The sequence below is a fragment of the Pseudorca crassidens genome, chromosome 16, assembly GCF_039906515.1.
Source record: "Pseudorca crassidens isolate mPseCra1 chromosome 16, mPseCra1.hap1, whole genome shotgun sequence".
Lineage (NCBI taxonomy): Eukaryota > Metazoa > Chordata > Mammalia > Artiodactyla > Delphinidae > Pseudorca > Pseudorca crassidens.
The window spans coordinates 6,302,660-6,318,619 of NC_090311.1; the positions used below are offsets into that span (position 1 = coordinate 6,302,660).

The 15,960-nt window shown below is 48.1% G+C and overlaps 1 protein-coding gene across 2 annotated transcripts in view; it reads left to right on the top strand.

The window, feature by feature from the left end:
• ADAM12 (ADAM metallopeptidase domain 12) overlaps positions 1 to 15,960 on the top strand; it is a 395,851-nt gene that overhangs the window by 249,881 nt on the left and 130,010 nt on the right. For both annotated transcript variants that reach the window (XM_067709072.1, XM_067709071.1), the window contains exon 4: positions 5,661 to 5,739. In XM_067709072.1, the coding sequence (XP_067565173.1) occupies positions 5,661 to 5,739 (79 nt within the window). The remainder of the gene's footprint in view (positions 1 to 5,660; positions 5,740 to 15,960) is intronic.

Here is a 15,960-nt window from a genome sequence, read left to right on the forward strand (position 1 = left end):
TATCTACACGACCGTCAGAGGGGCCTGTAGCTCCAAAGATTTCATCTGCTCAGGTCACTGCCATGGTTCCCCATCGCGCGATAAAGTCAGTGACTCCTGTCCCCAACCTGCCGATCTGAACAGCAGCACGTCTCCCCGCCTCAAACCCTGCACCTCAACAACTTGAAACACCATAGAGTTTTACATCCCCTGTGCCCATCCCTCACTAGCATGCTGTTCCTGTACCCTCCATGCCTCCATGCCTTTGAGGATGTAGTAACTTTCTGGGATGCTCTCTTCGTCTTTCTTCCCCACCTCCCCACCTCACTAAGCCCCTCTCAGCCTGACTCCTTCCCCATCTTGCACGACTCACTTGGATACCACCTCCCCGGGGTTAGAAGCCTTTCCTTGAACTCCCACAGTGCTTTGGGTGTATCTCTGTCACGGGGCTCTGATCACTCTCTGGGTCTGTCCTCCCCTCGATGGTGAGCTCTTGGGGTCTTATACCCAATGTCCCACACAATAAATGTTGGTGAAATGAGAGAATATTGAGGTGTCACTTGCAACAGAAAACAAATGGAAAACAGCAAAATCAATTCCTGGCATTTTATTCTCTGGCCTAGAGAGGAACAGAATGCCTCGTTAGATCAGCTAATCTAATAAGCAGAGAAAAAGAATGTTCTCATGAAATTATGCAGTCATCTTCCGTCTCCATTTGCTGACATACAGAATCCATGTAATTGGATTTTCTCCTTGGGGAAATCTAAGGGAAATAGGTCCACTGCTGTCACATTTCCAATATGGCCATTGTCCACCCACCTTTCTCAGCTTTCTCAAGGGAACTTTGACTTCCGGCCCCTTTTAAATTAGACACGCATCTCAGAGAACGTTGACTGCGTGCCTTCCCAGTTTCAGCCATGGCTCCTTGGCAGGTCATGGTACCTAAGAGGGATGTGAGTCACGTGTTACTGGGTTTGGGAGGGGATAGCCCTAGACAAAGGGAGAGTGTGCCTGTAGCAGTCCCCTCAAATCCAATCATCCATGCATCCACCCATCCACCCACCCACCCATCCATCCATCCGTTATCCCGCTCAGCATGTATTTATCCAGCACCTGGTACAGCGCCTATAGCAGGCACTCAGCAGTTATCCTTGGCCAGCCCCCAAAGGCAGCGCCACACAGTAAGAGAGCAAGTTCTGAAGCAAAACCACCTGGATGCTACCGTATGCAGTGTGACCTTGGGCAGGTCAGCTCACCTCCCTGTCTCTCGGCATCCTTTTTAAGTTGGGATAAACTTAGCAGCTAACCCACAGAGCCAGAACCCAGCAATACGTGTAAAGGGCTTATCACAGTGCCTGGGCTGGGCGTGGGGTCACAGTGAGCACAGAGCCTTCTTTTGGCTTAAATTCTTGAGGGGATATAGATGAATAAATAAACAGGTGAATAAACAAACTAGGAAACCGAAGGGGGTCTGTGATGTGGAGAATGCTGGTGGTGGAGGCTACTGAGATCAGATGACCTGGAAAGGGCCCTCTGCAAAGATGTTTAAACTCATACCTGTAGGATGGAAAAGAGCCAGCTGGAGGATGGTCCAGGCACAAGGCAGAGCAAATGCAAAGGCCCTAAGGGGGAGAGGGTATGGAATGTTCTAGAACGAGGTAGAAGGCATTTTGGCTGGGGGAGAACGAGCCACAAGGACGGTAGGCGTCATGCACTAGGATGGTGAGGTTGTGAGCACTTGGGAGGTGGTGGAAGGCGTTGGGATTGTATCCAAGTGGGATGGGGAGCCGTTCAAGGGTTTTCAGTGGGGCAGTGGTATGACCCCAGCATGGGATCTGGACACTGTCACCGCCCTGGGCTCTTCACAGCCTAAGGGAAACATGCGGTGGACCGCCTGGCACTGAGACGAAATCGGAGTCGAGAGGGGATGGGTTCTGATAGCGGTGTGGGGATGTCCAAGTCCCAGTTCCCAGACCCACGGGACGGAGCGTCGGCCTCAGAGGCCAGGCCACGTGGCTTCCCTCCGTCTCCTGTTCCAGTCCCTCGTGGGAAACTGAGGCTTGAGAAAGCTCTGGATTTTCTGAGCTCTCCGTCCTGGGGCTGCTGTGGGAAAGGCCGAGCCTCCGTCCTCACGGAGCATCAGCCCCCGTCTGGGCTCCGCGTGGGAAGATGTACCACTCACAGTGGCGTCAGTGTGTCTGTGCTGTGTCGGCGTTTCTTTTCCAGACTCTGAGGAAAACTCAAAAAGGGGTGTGTCCTTCCGTGTCTTAGCTGTAGGGGGACACTCTCAGGCTGTCCTCAGGAGCCCCCATTTCAACCTCTGTCAATAAAAGGAGACATAGGATAGGACTGAAGAACTCGCTAGAACTCAAAGTATGAGGGTGCTTGTACTTCTGTTTAAGTGGCATTTGGACACAATGAAAAACAGTGGGGCTTCTTAGGCAGAAATATTCATGGGTCTTTGTCTTACTGGACTGAGTGACATTTTAAAACCTCATCATTCATTTTACTGCCATTAAAGCCCCACATTCTTGGTGTCCACCAGCTCGCTGACTGCAGTCTACCAAATGTTCATCCTCCCACATCTCCGGCTTTCCAGACGGATTTTCCGTGTTTCTCCTCTGTGAAGGGAATCATCTTCTCGGACATCCATCTTTCAGTTAGAAAGCCTTGCAGTTCTCTGTCTTTGGTCTACAAATTCCTCCTCTTTGTGCTACAGTTCTTAGTATTAAGTGTATTCATATACCTTGATTTGTCCAAAAGGAGGATCCAACATTGTTAGGAACAGAATTACTAAATTATTCATAAGAGATAAGTAAAATAAAATGATCATTGAATAGTAACACATTAATAAGTAATCATAATTTCAATTATATTAAATTTTCCTTTTCGCCTTTCTCTGTGATCTTGAAGCTTACTAAGCTCCCTCCTTCACCAAAACCGTTAGGCCTTGACGGGTCCCACCTCACTCAGGCGATGGCTTCTGTCCTCGCTGTCACCTGTGCTCTGGGCACCGGCCACCTGTTGCTCTGCAGCTCTGCCCCCTGCCCCTCTCTGCCCCCATCTCTCCAGCCTGTCCCTTTAGATGACCCCCTCGCCTCTTCACACCCCATCTCTCTGCTCCCCTTTAGAACCACCCTCTGGAAAATGTCCATGATCTCCCCTGTCCCCACCTCCTGGGCCCACCGCTGCAGCTGCCCCGGCATGGTCGCCAGCCTCCTACCCCTTCCTGAAGCTCTCGGCCACGTGAAGCACGACCACCAGCTCCTTCTCCAAACCTCCATCACCCCCCCTGCCCGCCCTCCTTCCTCTGCTTTTGACCTCCAGGCAGGGCTGCTGGCAGCGAGCCTGCCCCGGGGGCCCTGTGGCACCCCGAGGAGGGACGCTTAGGAGATGGGAATTTGAGGCCAAAAGCCGAAGGGAGGTTAACCTCCTCCAGCCAGATTTATCTCCTCCTGAGCAGAGGGAAAAGTGAGGGGTGCGGAAGGGTCTGTGAGCTTTGTCAGTGAGTGTGAGAGGCTGCCTGCCTTTTAGATTTCTGGCACTGTCTTCTCAAACATTCGCTGTTAAGTAGAGTGCGACTCAGACCCACTGTGAGGGTCTAACTGATTTAAACCAGGCATGTCCTAAATAAATCGAAACCCATATAAAACGGGGAGGTGACTCTCAGTTCTGGACTCGGCTGGGGGAGGGTCTGAGAAATCTGACTTTGTAAGAAACGCTCTCTCATCTGTTACATTTGCAGCGTTGCCACTTTGATTTCTTCCCTTCCACATTTATCAGGACTCTGGTTGCAAAACCCAACTGGAACCAGCTGAAGCAAAAGAGAGGGGGTTCTTGAGGAAAAGGAGAGGCAAAGTGGGCCCCCAAGGCAGCTGGAAGATTTCCTCTTTTCTGTCCTTTGTCGCAGCTGGTGATGGCTGGGTTTTCCCCAGGGCAGCATCCTCCTGCAGCCAGGGCCAGGCCGAAGGAGGCCCTGAGTGCATTTGTGTGTAGCTTTGAGAACAAAGAGGAAAGACCTCTTCTCCAGAAGCCCTAGCTCCAGGCAGGCTGCAGGGAAGCTTAGAGATTGGTTAGCTTGGGTCCCACACTCATCTCGGGACTGGGGGTGGAGCGACCCCAGCAGAACCTAGTGGTGCAAAGTGCATTCCCTGGGCGGACAGGGAAGGGCGGACAGCATCATTGCTGCGTACTGCACCTCCTGCAAAGTCCAGTATTTAAAACAACTCTCGACTCGTTATTGCCCAGACAGATAAAATCCAGAGATGTTTAGAGCTCTTCCCTTCTTCCCACCAACCTGGCTCCCCAGATTCCAGACCCTTGGGTCTCCTGGCCTTGCCATCCTCTGTCTGGAATCCCCTTCTCCCAGCCCTCCTTTGCCTGGCTGACTCCCCCTGTGTTCTCTCTAAAGCCTCCCCTTTTCACTACCCTCCACCTGCTGTGCGTCCTTTCACCCAGTAAGACTCTGTTCCTGCCTCTGTGACAGCCCTCCCCTCACTGTATTATGTTTTGTCTGTCACCTCACCAGGCAGTGTCCTTATTTATCTTTATATCCCAGCAGCTGGTATAGCACCCAGCACGTAGGTCGGTGCACAGGAAATACTTGTTGCCGTGATGTTGAGAAGGATAGAATGTGCATGTGACAGCAGAAATCACAAAACAGTCTAAAACCTAAACAGACTCAGGCTTTGCTACCATCAGTGAAGATGTAGTAGATTGCACGCAGTTTTAGTTAGGTGTTGCTTCTCTACCAAGTCATCTTAGAAATTCAGTATTTCCACGTGTCCAAAATCATTCTTCCTCACCTCCTACAGCACTGTTTCTAACATTTCATTGTTTTATTTAAATAAATGTATTTATTTTATTTATTTATTTTTGGCTGCGTTGGGTCTTTGTTGCTGCGTGTGGGCTTTCTCTAGTTGCGGCAAGCGGGGGCCTCTCTTGTTGCGGAACACGGCTCTAGGCGCACAGGCTCAGTAGTTGTGGCTCACAGGCTCAGTAGTTGTGGCGCATGGGCTCTAGAGCACAGGCTCAGTAGTTGTGGTGCATGGGCTTAGTTGCTCCGCGGCACATGGGATCTTCCCGGACCAGGGCTCGAACCCGTGTCCCCTGCATTGGCAGGCGGATTCTCAACCACTGTGCCACCAGGGAAACCCCTCGTTGTTTTAAACTATCCTTTGACATTTTAATATTGACAGCTGGCTCCCTCACCTGCAGAACTAGCAGGGCCAATATTGTGGGTCCAAAATTATTTTTCAAGCGGGTAGCTGAGCTGCTGATTCTAGCTAGTGGGGCCTTGTGACTTCCAGAAGGGCGGTTCTCCCAACTCAGAAATCTGCGTGTGCTGTTCGTAGCAGGGTGTGTGCACGTGTGTGCATGTGCACGTGTACACACACGCCTGTGTGTGTTGGAGGCATGAGGCGGGAGCGGGTGAGGAGAGCACCACGTGGACTCTGGGGGCCACTGTTCAAAGCACATGCATCTGAATCTCACCTGCCTGAGTCTCATCCTGGCTCTCCCTGGGTAACCTGAACAGGTGAAGGCCCTACGGGAGCCTCAGCAGGTCATCTGTAAAATAAGGAGGGAATCAGATCCATGCCACGCTACAGCCTAGACATCCACAAGCAACACATCACTGCGACTCTACGCTCATCTTTTATGTTGTTTTTATTTCTCCACAGAGGCCTCATTGCCAGCGGTTTCACAGAAACCCACTATCTGCAAGATGGCACTGATGTCTCCCTCATCCGAAATTACACAGTAAGTCACGCATGCTTGGACCACCACGATACTCTGCTATCAGATCTGTGCTTAAACTCTGTAGCTGTTTTATTCTAAGCAAAGTCACAGGCCTAGATCTTTCACTTAGACCCCGAGACGAGTTTGAGCATTGCTTACGGTTTGGGCATTGCATTATAACTCCAGAAAAACGCGGCTTTGGCCAGGCCTGTGCCAGGACAGTCCTTGAAGGTATTGCAGGCTGACACTGAACCCACCTGCCAGTGACCGTGGGATGCTAAGCTGGGCGAATCCTTCCTGGAAACCAAGCCCAAATTGGAGACGGCTCAGAAAGCAGCCACCCCTGGGCTGAACTTGGCTGCATTAAACTTGTAAGTCCCTTAAAGAAATTCAAAGGAAAACTGACTCTGCTTAACCTTTCCTAAATGTATCCACCGTGTCCATATGATTCTATATCATGGTTGTTACTGGAATGTGACATTTATCACCTCTTAGCTTTTCTAGTATCTGAAGTTTTACATGTAACTTAGACAAGATGCGAACTTTATTCATTTTTTCCTCTGAACAAACGCTTAGTGTGCTCAGGCCCAGGTGGGAATGTGGGCATTAAAGAGAGTTGCTGCCCTCTGAGGACCAGGATGGTTACTTGTTTTAAAGAGCTATGGGTGGGGCTTCCCTTCCCTGGTGGCGCAGCGGTTGAGAGTCCGCCTGCCGATGCAGGGGACGCGGGTTCGTGCCCCGGTCCGGGAAGATCCCACATGCCGCGGAGCGGCTGGGCCCGTGAGCCATGGCCGCTGAGCCTGCGCGTCCGGAGCCTGTGCTCCGCAACGGGAGAGGCCCGCATACTGCACTAAATAAATAAAGAGCTATGGGTATTCGTTTTAAAAAGGATAATCTTAGAGAAAGGCTTTACATCTACAACTGAAATGTCGTCAAGTAACCATTATTGTCGGCAGAATTTTTGTTAATGCCTGACCAAGCTTGGGAGAGTCAAAGAAATCCCTGGGAAGCAGAAACAAACCAGGGATGTAAGCTCAGAGCACTAAGCTGGTGAGTTGAGGTCACGGGACCCCAACGGGCTATTCAGGACCCAGAGAGAGGACCCCGTGCTTGGGGGTTGGGACCAAAGAAGTGGGCATCTGCAAATGAGAATCCCGCAAAGGCTGGGGCCCCAGAGAGATGCTTCCTCTGTGAAAAGAGGGACAAGTAAAACTTCAGTCCAGAGAAGGGGCAACAGAGAGAATTGTCTCCAGGTGTCCTGGATTGAACAAAGATTTCATAAAAAATAGAGAAAGTGAAACCCGAGCTAGCCTCATAAAGTGTATATTTGGAATGGGGTGGACTGGTGTTCAAATTTCTAATACCAGCATAGGAATGGAATTCCCAGTAAATGTTGACCTCAGAACTGGTCCCAAATCAGCAACCCTGCATCCCATGGGCCCAAGCTGAAGTCAACTGAAAATAGTTCTATAGGGATATTTCTACAGCCCAGGGTACCTGAGATTCCCACGTCAAAAACAAAGAAGAAGAATATTATCAAAGATGACCCAAAATCAAAATTACAAAACACACGATTAACAAAAGCCAGTGTAAATGACAAGGGAAATGAGAATTAGCACCTCCAGGAATGCGAGATCACAGAAAAGTCAGAGGAGAATCTGAACTATTTTAAAGAGAACAGAATAGGTCCAATAAAAATTCCAGAGTGAAAATACAGGGGAAAAAAAAACTAAAGAAGCACCAACAATGCTCCCCCTTCTGCTTAAGCCATGGGATGGGCAGTTTGTTTCTCAGTGGTGTCATTAAGGACCAGTTGTTGGTTTTAGAAGGCGGAAGGGACAGTGAATACAGATTTGTCCCTACTGAGCCTCTGGTGGGACAGCGTAGTAAAGATGTTCAGTAGGCAGATAGCTGTATGACCCTGGAGCACAGGATAAGGATGGCGGCCACAAAAGCAGACCTGAGGGTCCATCTGAGATATAAGTAATCATTGGTGCCCTGACTTCATTTGACTTTTTCTTTTCTCTTTTTTTCTCCTAAGAGGATGTCATTTATACGCCTCTAGAATTAGCACAAAAGCTCTCCTTACAGTGTAAATTGTTGTTCTGAATAGAAACAGAAAAAAGAGATCCTAGAAATACTTGACAATAGGCTCACATCCTCCAAATCTCCCTTATAGATGATAGTGAAGGTGCTTATTGATTACAGACCATCTAGAAGATGTAAGATATTCTTCCAAAGTTATTTTAATAGTTTCATGTTTTCTGTCTCCATCTCCCTGACCAATTTCCTCTTCTTAGGGCATTTTTGGTCCTTTTTCCTCATCTGGGAAGAAAACATATGATAAGAGAGAAGAAGAAATGGAGGACTAGATAAACGAGGGTCCAGCAGCCACTGGGGCTGTTTGGGACTTGGATTGCGAAGGCTGAAGGCTATAAATCCAGGCATCTTAGAAAACAGCCTGGATGGAAGGGCACTGGAATGCTGATGGTAGTTGTCTCCGGTGGAGACTCCGTATTTTTCTGTTTGGGCTGATTGATGTATATATGGGGTGGTGGACAGGTTACATTTCTCATCTTTCCACGAGGTCACTGTATAGACAGGCAAACACCTGCCCCAACCCTGACTCACCCCCTCACTCCTCCCCATGGAAGCATCTTCTCAGGGAGGGGAGGGCGAGAGGAAGCAAGTCCTGGCAACCGCTGGTCCCTGCTAACTGGGGAAGGGGCAGAGCCCCTGCCTTGGAAAGGCCGTGAGCTAGCCTTGCTGTCTTCCCTCGGCCGAGTGTGGGTGAGCCCTGCCGGCCCCTCTGTGGAGTGTTCCAAGCAATGGTCTGCTGCGGCACCAGCTTCACCAAGATGGGTCCTCAGGCTTGGCTAATGAGAGCAGGGTGGGGAGATGAGGGGAGACGAGGGTTAGAAATTGCAGGAAGCCTCACTTCTGCCCTGACCTAAGTTGTGTCCTCTGATGGAATATACCAGAAAGGCCTCTTTCAGAAGTAGTTAAGCTCGTAGTGTTTTTTGATCTTCATTGGACTCTTGGAATCTTTCTTCAGTAGGTGAACCAACTGGAGGCTGGGTTAATCGGCAACCCGAAACCTCCAGAAACGGCAAGCATATATTGCTTTTACAATTAGAAAAACAGTGACTTTTCTCGTAATCTGGGGCCACCTTCCCCCATTCCTTTGAGTGCCTGTTCTGAGCTGTCAGCCACGTTACTGTAAAGATGGGTGAACAATCTCGTTCACTGAAGAAAACCCTTAGCCCTAGACAGCCCATCTTCCAGCAGAAACCCTTTAAGGGGAGCTCAGGGCCTCATACTGTCTTTCGTGGTGAGGACACAGATGCAGCTTTGGAGGTTTTGTTTCTACTGAATCGGGCTGGGAAACAAAAAGAAATGTGCTGATTCATCCCCTTTTCCCCCAAAGTCAGCACACAATGGATTTCCCTAAATTTAAAATTATATATAAAATAAGAACCACTTTTTCGCTAGCATCTTTCTTTTTTAAATTTAATCTCTCAACAATCAGTGTAAGCTGGTTGACAAGCAAACTAGTGGCTGATTTTAATTTTGGAATTGATCCCCTGTCTTTTATCTCTCTATTATCCTGACAGGATGAAATATTTGTGGCTTAAGCCCTTGCTGGCCACATCTAAGGGAAGATTATGTCTTATACTGTCTCTTTTAATAAGGCCTGTGGGAGACAATGCCCATGATATTTATGTTGTCTACATCCCAAAAGACAACTCTGGGAAAGGCCAGAATGCCCTCCAGAAAGTCTCCTAAACGCTGTCAGTGCTTTGGTCCAAACACATCCTTCTATTACATGCACGTTAACTGAGCATCCCCATTGTGCCAGGCCCTGTGACTCCCACTGACGATAAAAACAGACAGGAGACCCACATGGAGCTGGAGGGTAGAGACTGACATTATTGCAAGAATCACAGACCAAATTAAAATCTGTGCTAAGTGCACCGGAGGAAAGGCGAAGGGGCCTAATCTAGTCTAAGGAATCATGGAAGACTTCATGGAGGAAGGAACATGTGAACCAAGATCTGAAGTTTAAGGAGGCATGAACCAGAGGATGGGAAAGGGAAGGACGTTTCTGGCTGATGCCAACTTTTACTTGGAAGTGGGGAAATGTCTACAATTTGACAGGGACCAGAGTATGTAGGACTTGGAGGCCAAGGTGACAATTTGGTTGTCATGGAGGAGGAAGCCATTAAAAAGTGTCAACCAAGGGGATGTCATAACTAGGGATAGACTTTGGAAGATTCCACTGGCTGCAGCTTGAAGGTCATCAGAGGGTCAAGAGCAGAGATCCAGCAGGGTCAGGCAGTTGGCTCTCGTGGAAGAGCCCAAAGCCCGGGTAAGAGGAGATGGTGGCGGCTGGGACCATGGGCATGGAGAGGGCGAGAAGGAAAAAGATCTGACCTTCTACACCTGAAGGGTTCCATTTGTTGTATGTGTTTCTCATTCAAAAAATTTATGAAAACATTTCCTATAATAGACGTCCAAAGGGGACCTTCAATATTAACTGAGGCTGGACCATCAGACAGGCATGAAATCCCATATCTTGATCAAAAGTATTGTTTGAGTGACATCCCATTCATTTCCACGGCAAATGTGTTTCCTATCAAAAAAGAGTAGAACCTTTTACAATCGGCTAGGACTGAACATGTCAGGGCAAATGGGTATTAGAGAGTCAGCTACATCCCATCTCTGTTAGGGAACATCTGAAGAGGATGGAAGATGATTCTGGGGGTAGGAGGGAAGGCGGAGACCATTCTTGTCTCGTACAGGTACTAGGTACGAGCTAGGCCTGTTATCACATTCTTAAAAAATGATTTAAAATGGACTTAACTTCCCTAACATCTCCATACTCTCTGCACGTCTAATTCATCTGCTCTTCCGGGCTTGCCTCTGTCTCAGAAGGCTGCTCCGTCCTCCCACTGACCAAGGCACTACGCACCCCCTCTTCCCCTCAGGTCCTCGCCGTGTCCTGTGTTGATTTCCACCTTCACAGCCATCTTTTACCCCTTCCTGATCCACTGGCAGACCTGCTGCTGCAGCTCAGCTCCTCCCTTCTCCTCGGCTGGAAGATTGTCATGGCCACCTGACATTCCTCCCCACTTCTCGTCTCACCTATGTTTAATGCAGCCACCACTCCTGCCTACGTGATCCTTCTAGAGCATCTTTCTGTTTATGCCCTTCCCTTTTGCACTTGTGTTTCAGTCCTCACAAATCATCAAGAGCTTCCTCAGTGCCTCCTTCATCGAGTCCAAAGTTCTGAGACCAGTATTCCCATTCCATCATGGTGACATACCTTACCTCTTCATGCATGCGTTCATTCACTCATTCATTTATACACCCATTCAACAGCAGATGTTTGTTGAGTGCCCAATGTAACCTGAAGTGAGCACCAACAACATGCCAGGCATTGTGCAAAGCGCTTTGCACACATTTTGTTGTTTGATCCTCACAATACATCAGTTTTTGCTATTTTTACACCCAGATGAGGAAGCTGAGACATAGAGGACTTGAGTAACTAGACTAAGCCCCCAGCTAATAAGGATTCAGACTCTCACAGCCTGAGTCTAGAATCTGAGCTCCTCACCACTATAATGCAGACAAAACACTGGAGCGTGTCTGTTGTATGTCCATGGCCGTGCTGCTTGTGTTGTGGAATTAGTATATAAAACTGTAGCGAGGTGGATTCAGGAATGGGCTGGTGTTCGTTTGCAAAGAGAGAGACCCAGCAGGTACTTCTTGGGGAGAGCAGAGGATGCTCTGCTGACCTGTTGTCCTGGGATACAGGGAGGGGCAGAAAGCCCTCTGGGAATTTGCTGAGTGCATCACTCTGAAGTCCAGTGGAACTGAGTAAGGTCTAGTGCCATGTGGCGGTGTACAGGAGGGAGGGGGCCACATTCCCCATCCTCAAGGAACATACCGTCTGACCACAGACAACACGATGCACCCGTGGCAAAGATGCTTTAGGAGCCAAACAAGGGAAAAGCCAGATCCACGTGGAATGTGCAATGAGTTCCCAGAGGAGCTTCAGGTGTGGTGACTTTCCTTCTCTAAAGGTGTCAGGAGAGGCTCTGGGACAGCCTTCTGTCTGGAAGCGGTGTGTGTAGAGAGTGGGTTCAGAAGCCAGGGAGGCAGCCTGCCCAGGCTAAAATCCCAGCTTGAGCCCTGAACCAGCCGGGACCGTGAACACGAAACAGACACTGAACCTGGCGCACAGTCAGGCTTCTAGAAAAGTGAGTGCTTACAGCATAATGGGTTTAAGTACATGTTGTCATATCCCAGATCTGTGACAAGGACACACATTTCACAGATTGATTCGATCCCTAAGACCCCAGGCAGCAAGTGTCAATCACGTTTTACAAATTAAAAATAGAGACTGAGTCTCAAAGCACAAGACTTCCAACTCCAGATCGGTCCAGCGCACTCACTAGCGCAGCGGTGCTGTTTCCCGGCCCAGGTTGCAGGGTACTCCCAAAGATCGTGAACACAGTTTTGTAAGCTGCGTTCTCTCCTGCCGAATGCCAGCACCGCAAAGTAACGTGAGCGGCCCCTGAGATTGGTCCTTCCCAATCTTTTAAGCAGACACGGTTCTTGTTAGAGCTGGGAGCAGACATGGCCTAGGGAGCATGGGTGTGCTGACTGACTTCTCAACAATCCGTCCCGTACACTCTCAGGGGAAAGCGTAATGTCACTCAGTCAGAGAAACACACGGGGCTGCAGAGTCACTTTTGCTTGAATGCACGGTAACCTTCTTTCAGTCTCAAGCAAACCCTTGGTATGTGGGGGCCTGATTCTCCATACAGGGGAGGAAAGGCTGGACCATAGGTGTGCTGAAACGCAGGTCAGCAGCTCAGGCACACGCCCATGCACGTGTGCACACACACACTCACTCACCCTCACACCCCTCCTAGCTGCAGATATTTCTGAGTCTGGAAACGACTTTACTTTCCTCGGATTCCCTGAGTGATGAGGCTCTGCTGTACTTGAAAAAGTATTCCGTCCGAGTTTGGATTTTAGGTGATAACTTTTCATCGCGAGGGCACATGTTCATAGCAGCAAGATGTGGCGGGGAGCTGTCCGGCCTGGGGACGAGAGGCTTGACTTTTAGTCCCTGCTCTGCCATGAACCAGCTCTGTAACCTTAGACAGTTATTTAACCAGTCAGGGCCTCAGTTTCCACATCTGTTCAGGGAAGGTTGGTCTTGGACGGCCTGAAGTTCCCTTCCAGCTACAACACCGTGCGATTCAAATGCTAAATCAAGACCGTTTGTCACATTGCATATAGCCGGGGAGGCCCTTTAAAGTTCCCAAGGAAAAGAACATGGAAAATAATTTTCGCTCAGCTTACTCCCTAATGGAATTTGTCTGCTCACGGGTCCTTTTTAATCACGAGGTCAGGCCACTTTTGTTAGCTATTTAGCGTATAAAATTCCTTTCTTTCTAGTCCACTGAGAGTTGGGTAACAGAATTTTTATTTTACTTCCCATATGGCATAGAGTTGAGGGCTACTATTTTCAAGCTCAAGTGTTCTTATTCTATATCCTCTTCCCCACCATTATATTTGATTGATAGTATTAAACAGAAGGAGAGTTTATTTTACCGGAGGGGGGAAATGCATTAGGTTAAGTAATAAGTATATAAAATAAATGGTTAGAGGTTTTGTAAAGGAAAAGATGTAATTTTGTGGTTATGCATGTTTGGGACTATTTTCTGTTATGTTTTGCTGGTAGAAAGAGAATGTATCAGATCAGCAGAACTAAGCCAAGACGACTGTGCAAATAAGATGATGTCTTGTTCAGCCACGTCTTTAGAGACGTGAGCATGAGAGAAAGAAAGAGACGGTATGGTTTGACTCTCTTGAGGCAATTGGAGGGGATGCAGTTGGGGAGGCTTGCAAGGGTAATTGTTGTGATCGACAGATCCAGTGGGCCCTGGGGCCCAAGACCTCCAAGGCATGGTGGATGCCTGCATCTCTCACAGGTGTGGCCACATCCAGATCCAACAGGCCACATGTTTGCAAACCTACAAGGCCTGGCAGGTTCCCGCCTGTTAACATCAGTCTATAGGAGGCAACCTGGCCCTCAGACGTGGGGACACACACTCACCTGGAGACTTTGTTGAGTGGGCACTGCTGGCCCCCACGTGATGCTGCCTGCACTTCTCTCTCTCGACCCTGGCCACCGCCAAAGGGGATCAAGCCCCCCAGAGGAGTAGGAACGTACATCTCCTCCACTCCCCACGGTCAAATTCCCCAACCAATTATGTGACACCTAGTGTGATGAGTCTGTCTCTCTGATTTGTCAATTTATCTATGATGACTTCTATATTATAAAAACCAAATCACATTTGTTTAAACATTTAGTTAATCATATTAAAAAAACAAAACTTCATGAGACTGCAATTGTCCTGGAGGATCTGGAACTTGGAGTTCTAGTAATAGTCAAGAGTGAGCAATGGGCTTGCTAGTCAACTGTCTGAAGATGAACAGAAGGTAGTTTTAGAGCTTAGAAATGAGGTGTTAACTCTGGTACTGACTAAGAGAGTTGGGGTTGTTTAAGGACCAGAGTACAAGAGCTAGAATCCACCCACTCCTCTTTTTTTCTTCACCCCCTCCTCTTTTATAAGCAATAATGCAGCCTAGTTGTTGAACTGGAAATTAATTTTATACTAATTTGTTCTCAGCTCATTCTTTAATAAGCTTATATTTCTCGGTATTTAATTTGAAAGCACATTTGATAAGTAATCTATTAAAAAGTAAATTGACACTGAGAATAAATGAGTTTGAAATTTCAGAGGTTGGTCATTAAGACTATTGTCACCATTTGGTTTTTGATTTTTTAACCAATACTTGGTTTCCTATAGCAGTATTTCACAGTTATCTGAAATGGAGCAAATTATTTAATGTACAGGACCCTCAAAGATGGGTAAGTCAAAAACCAGTGGTGCTCGTTCCCCTAGCTAGCCTAACTGGGTCCCTTCACTTCCTGAGTCATCTCAGCTCCAACATGTCTGCTGGGTTCCCACAGCTGAAATCCCCCCACTCTGGGCAGAGGGGACCAGGCCGCTCTGATGCCCTGGGGCATTACAATCCAGTTACACAACCTCCCCATGTTTAGAGAATTGTTATCATGACTCCCTTAAGTACCCAAAGCTAGAGTTACCTAGAGAGGGGGAACCATGGAGCCTTTCCAAAGTTACTTCCCATGGAAACCGAAGAGGCAGGCTGGCAGCAAGGGTCCCCCATGGCCTGGCTGGATGCCTGGCGGCTGGCTGGCAGTATCCCCCAGCACTATCCCTCGTGCCCCCTTCCCTGGACCACGTGCCCACTGAAGAGGACACCCTCGCCAGAGGAGACGTGGGGCAGTGAGTCTGCCTCCACGCCTGAATCTCCCAGCCAAGCAGACAAAGCCCCTCCCTGAACTGCCCCCCTCCCCCATTGCCCATGTTTGTGCGTGTGCTTTCCCTCTGTGGGCAATCCCCTCTCCCACCTCCGTCCCTGGCCACCGGGCCACCCCACTCCTCAACGTTGTATGGGGGTCAAAAAGGAGGCCCAGAAAATGTCATTATTTCCAGCTGGTATAGTCAACAACATAAAAAATCCAAGCTATGCTACAAATTGTTAAGCTGATAAGATGGCCCAGCAGGAGTCTCTGATACAAGATCAACTTTAAAAAATAAAAAAGCTTTCCTTTACATTAAAAATAACCGTGTATAAGATGTAATAGATAAAAAGACCCTATTTATGATATCAACAAGCCTATACAATACCTAGACGTAAGCCAAGTGAAAACTTTCCAAAGCCGTTCAAAATAAAAACATCTAAAACTAGGCAGAAGTTGGCCTAAAACTAGGCAGAAATGGCCTTATTATGTGGAGAGACATACCGTGTATATGAATAGAAAAACTTTTTATTTGAAGACTACAAATCCTGACTAAAGTGACCTCTACATTCAAATTAGTCGAGCTGAAATCTCAAAGGATTATTGCAGAGCTTAAAATTTGATTCTGAAATTCACCTGAAAGAGAAAATAGGCAATAATACTGTAGAAACTTCTGAAGAAAAAATAGTATCAAAAGAAAACTCACTCTCAACAAGGTTGCCAAGACGAATTGGGGAAAGAATCGTTTTCTAACAAATGGTTCAGGGCACCTGGATAATCCACATGCAGAAGAGTGAAATTGGAGCCCTACTTTAAGCAGATACAAAAATTAA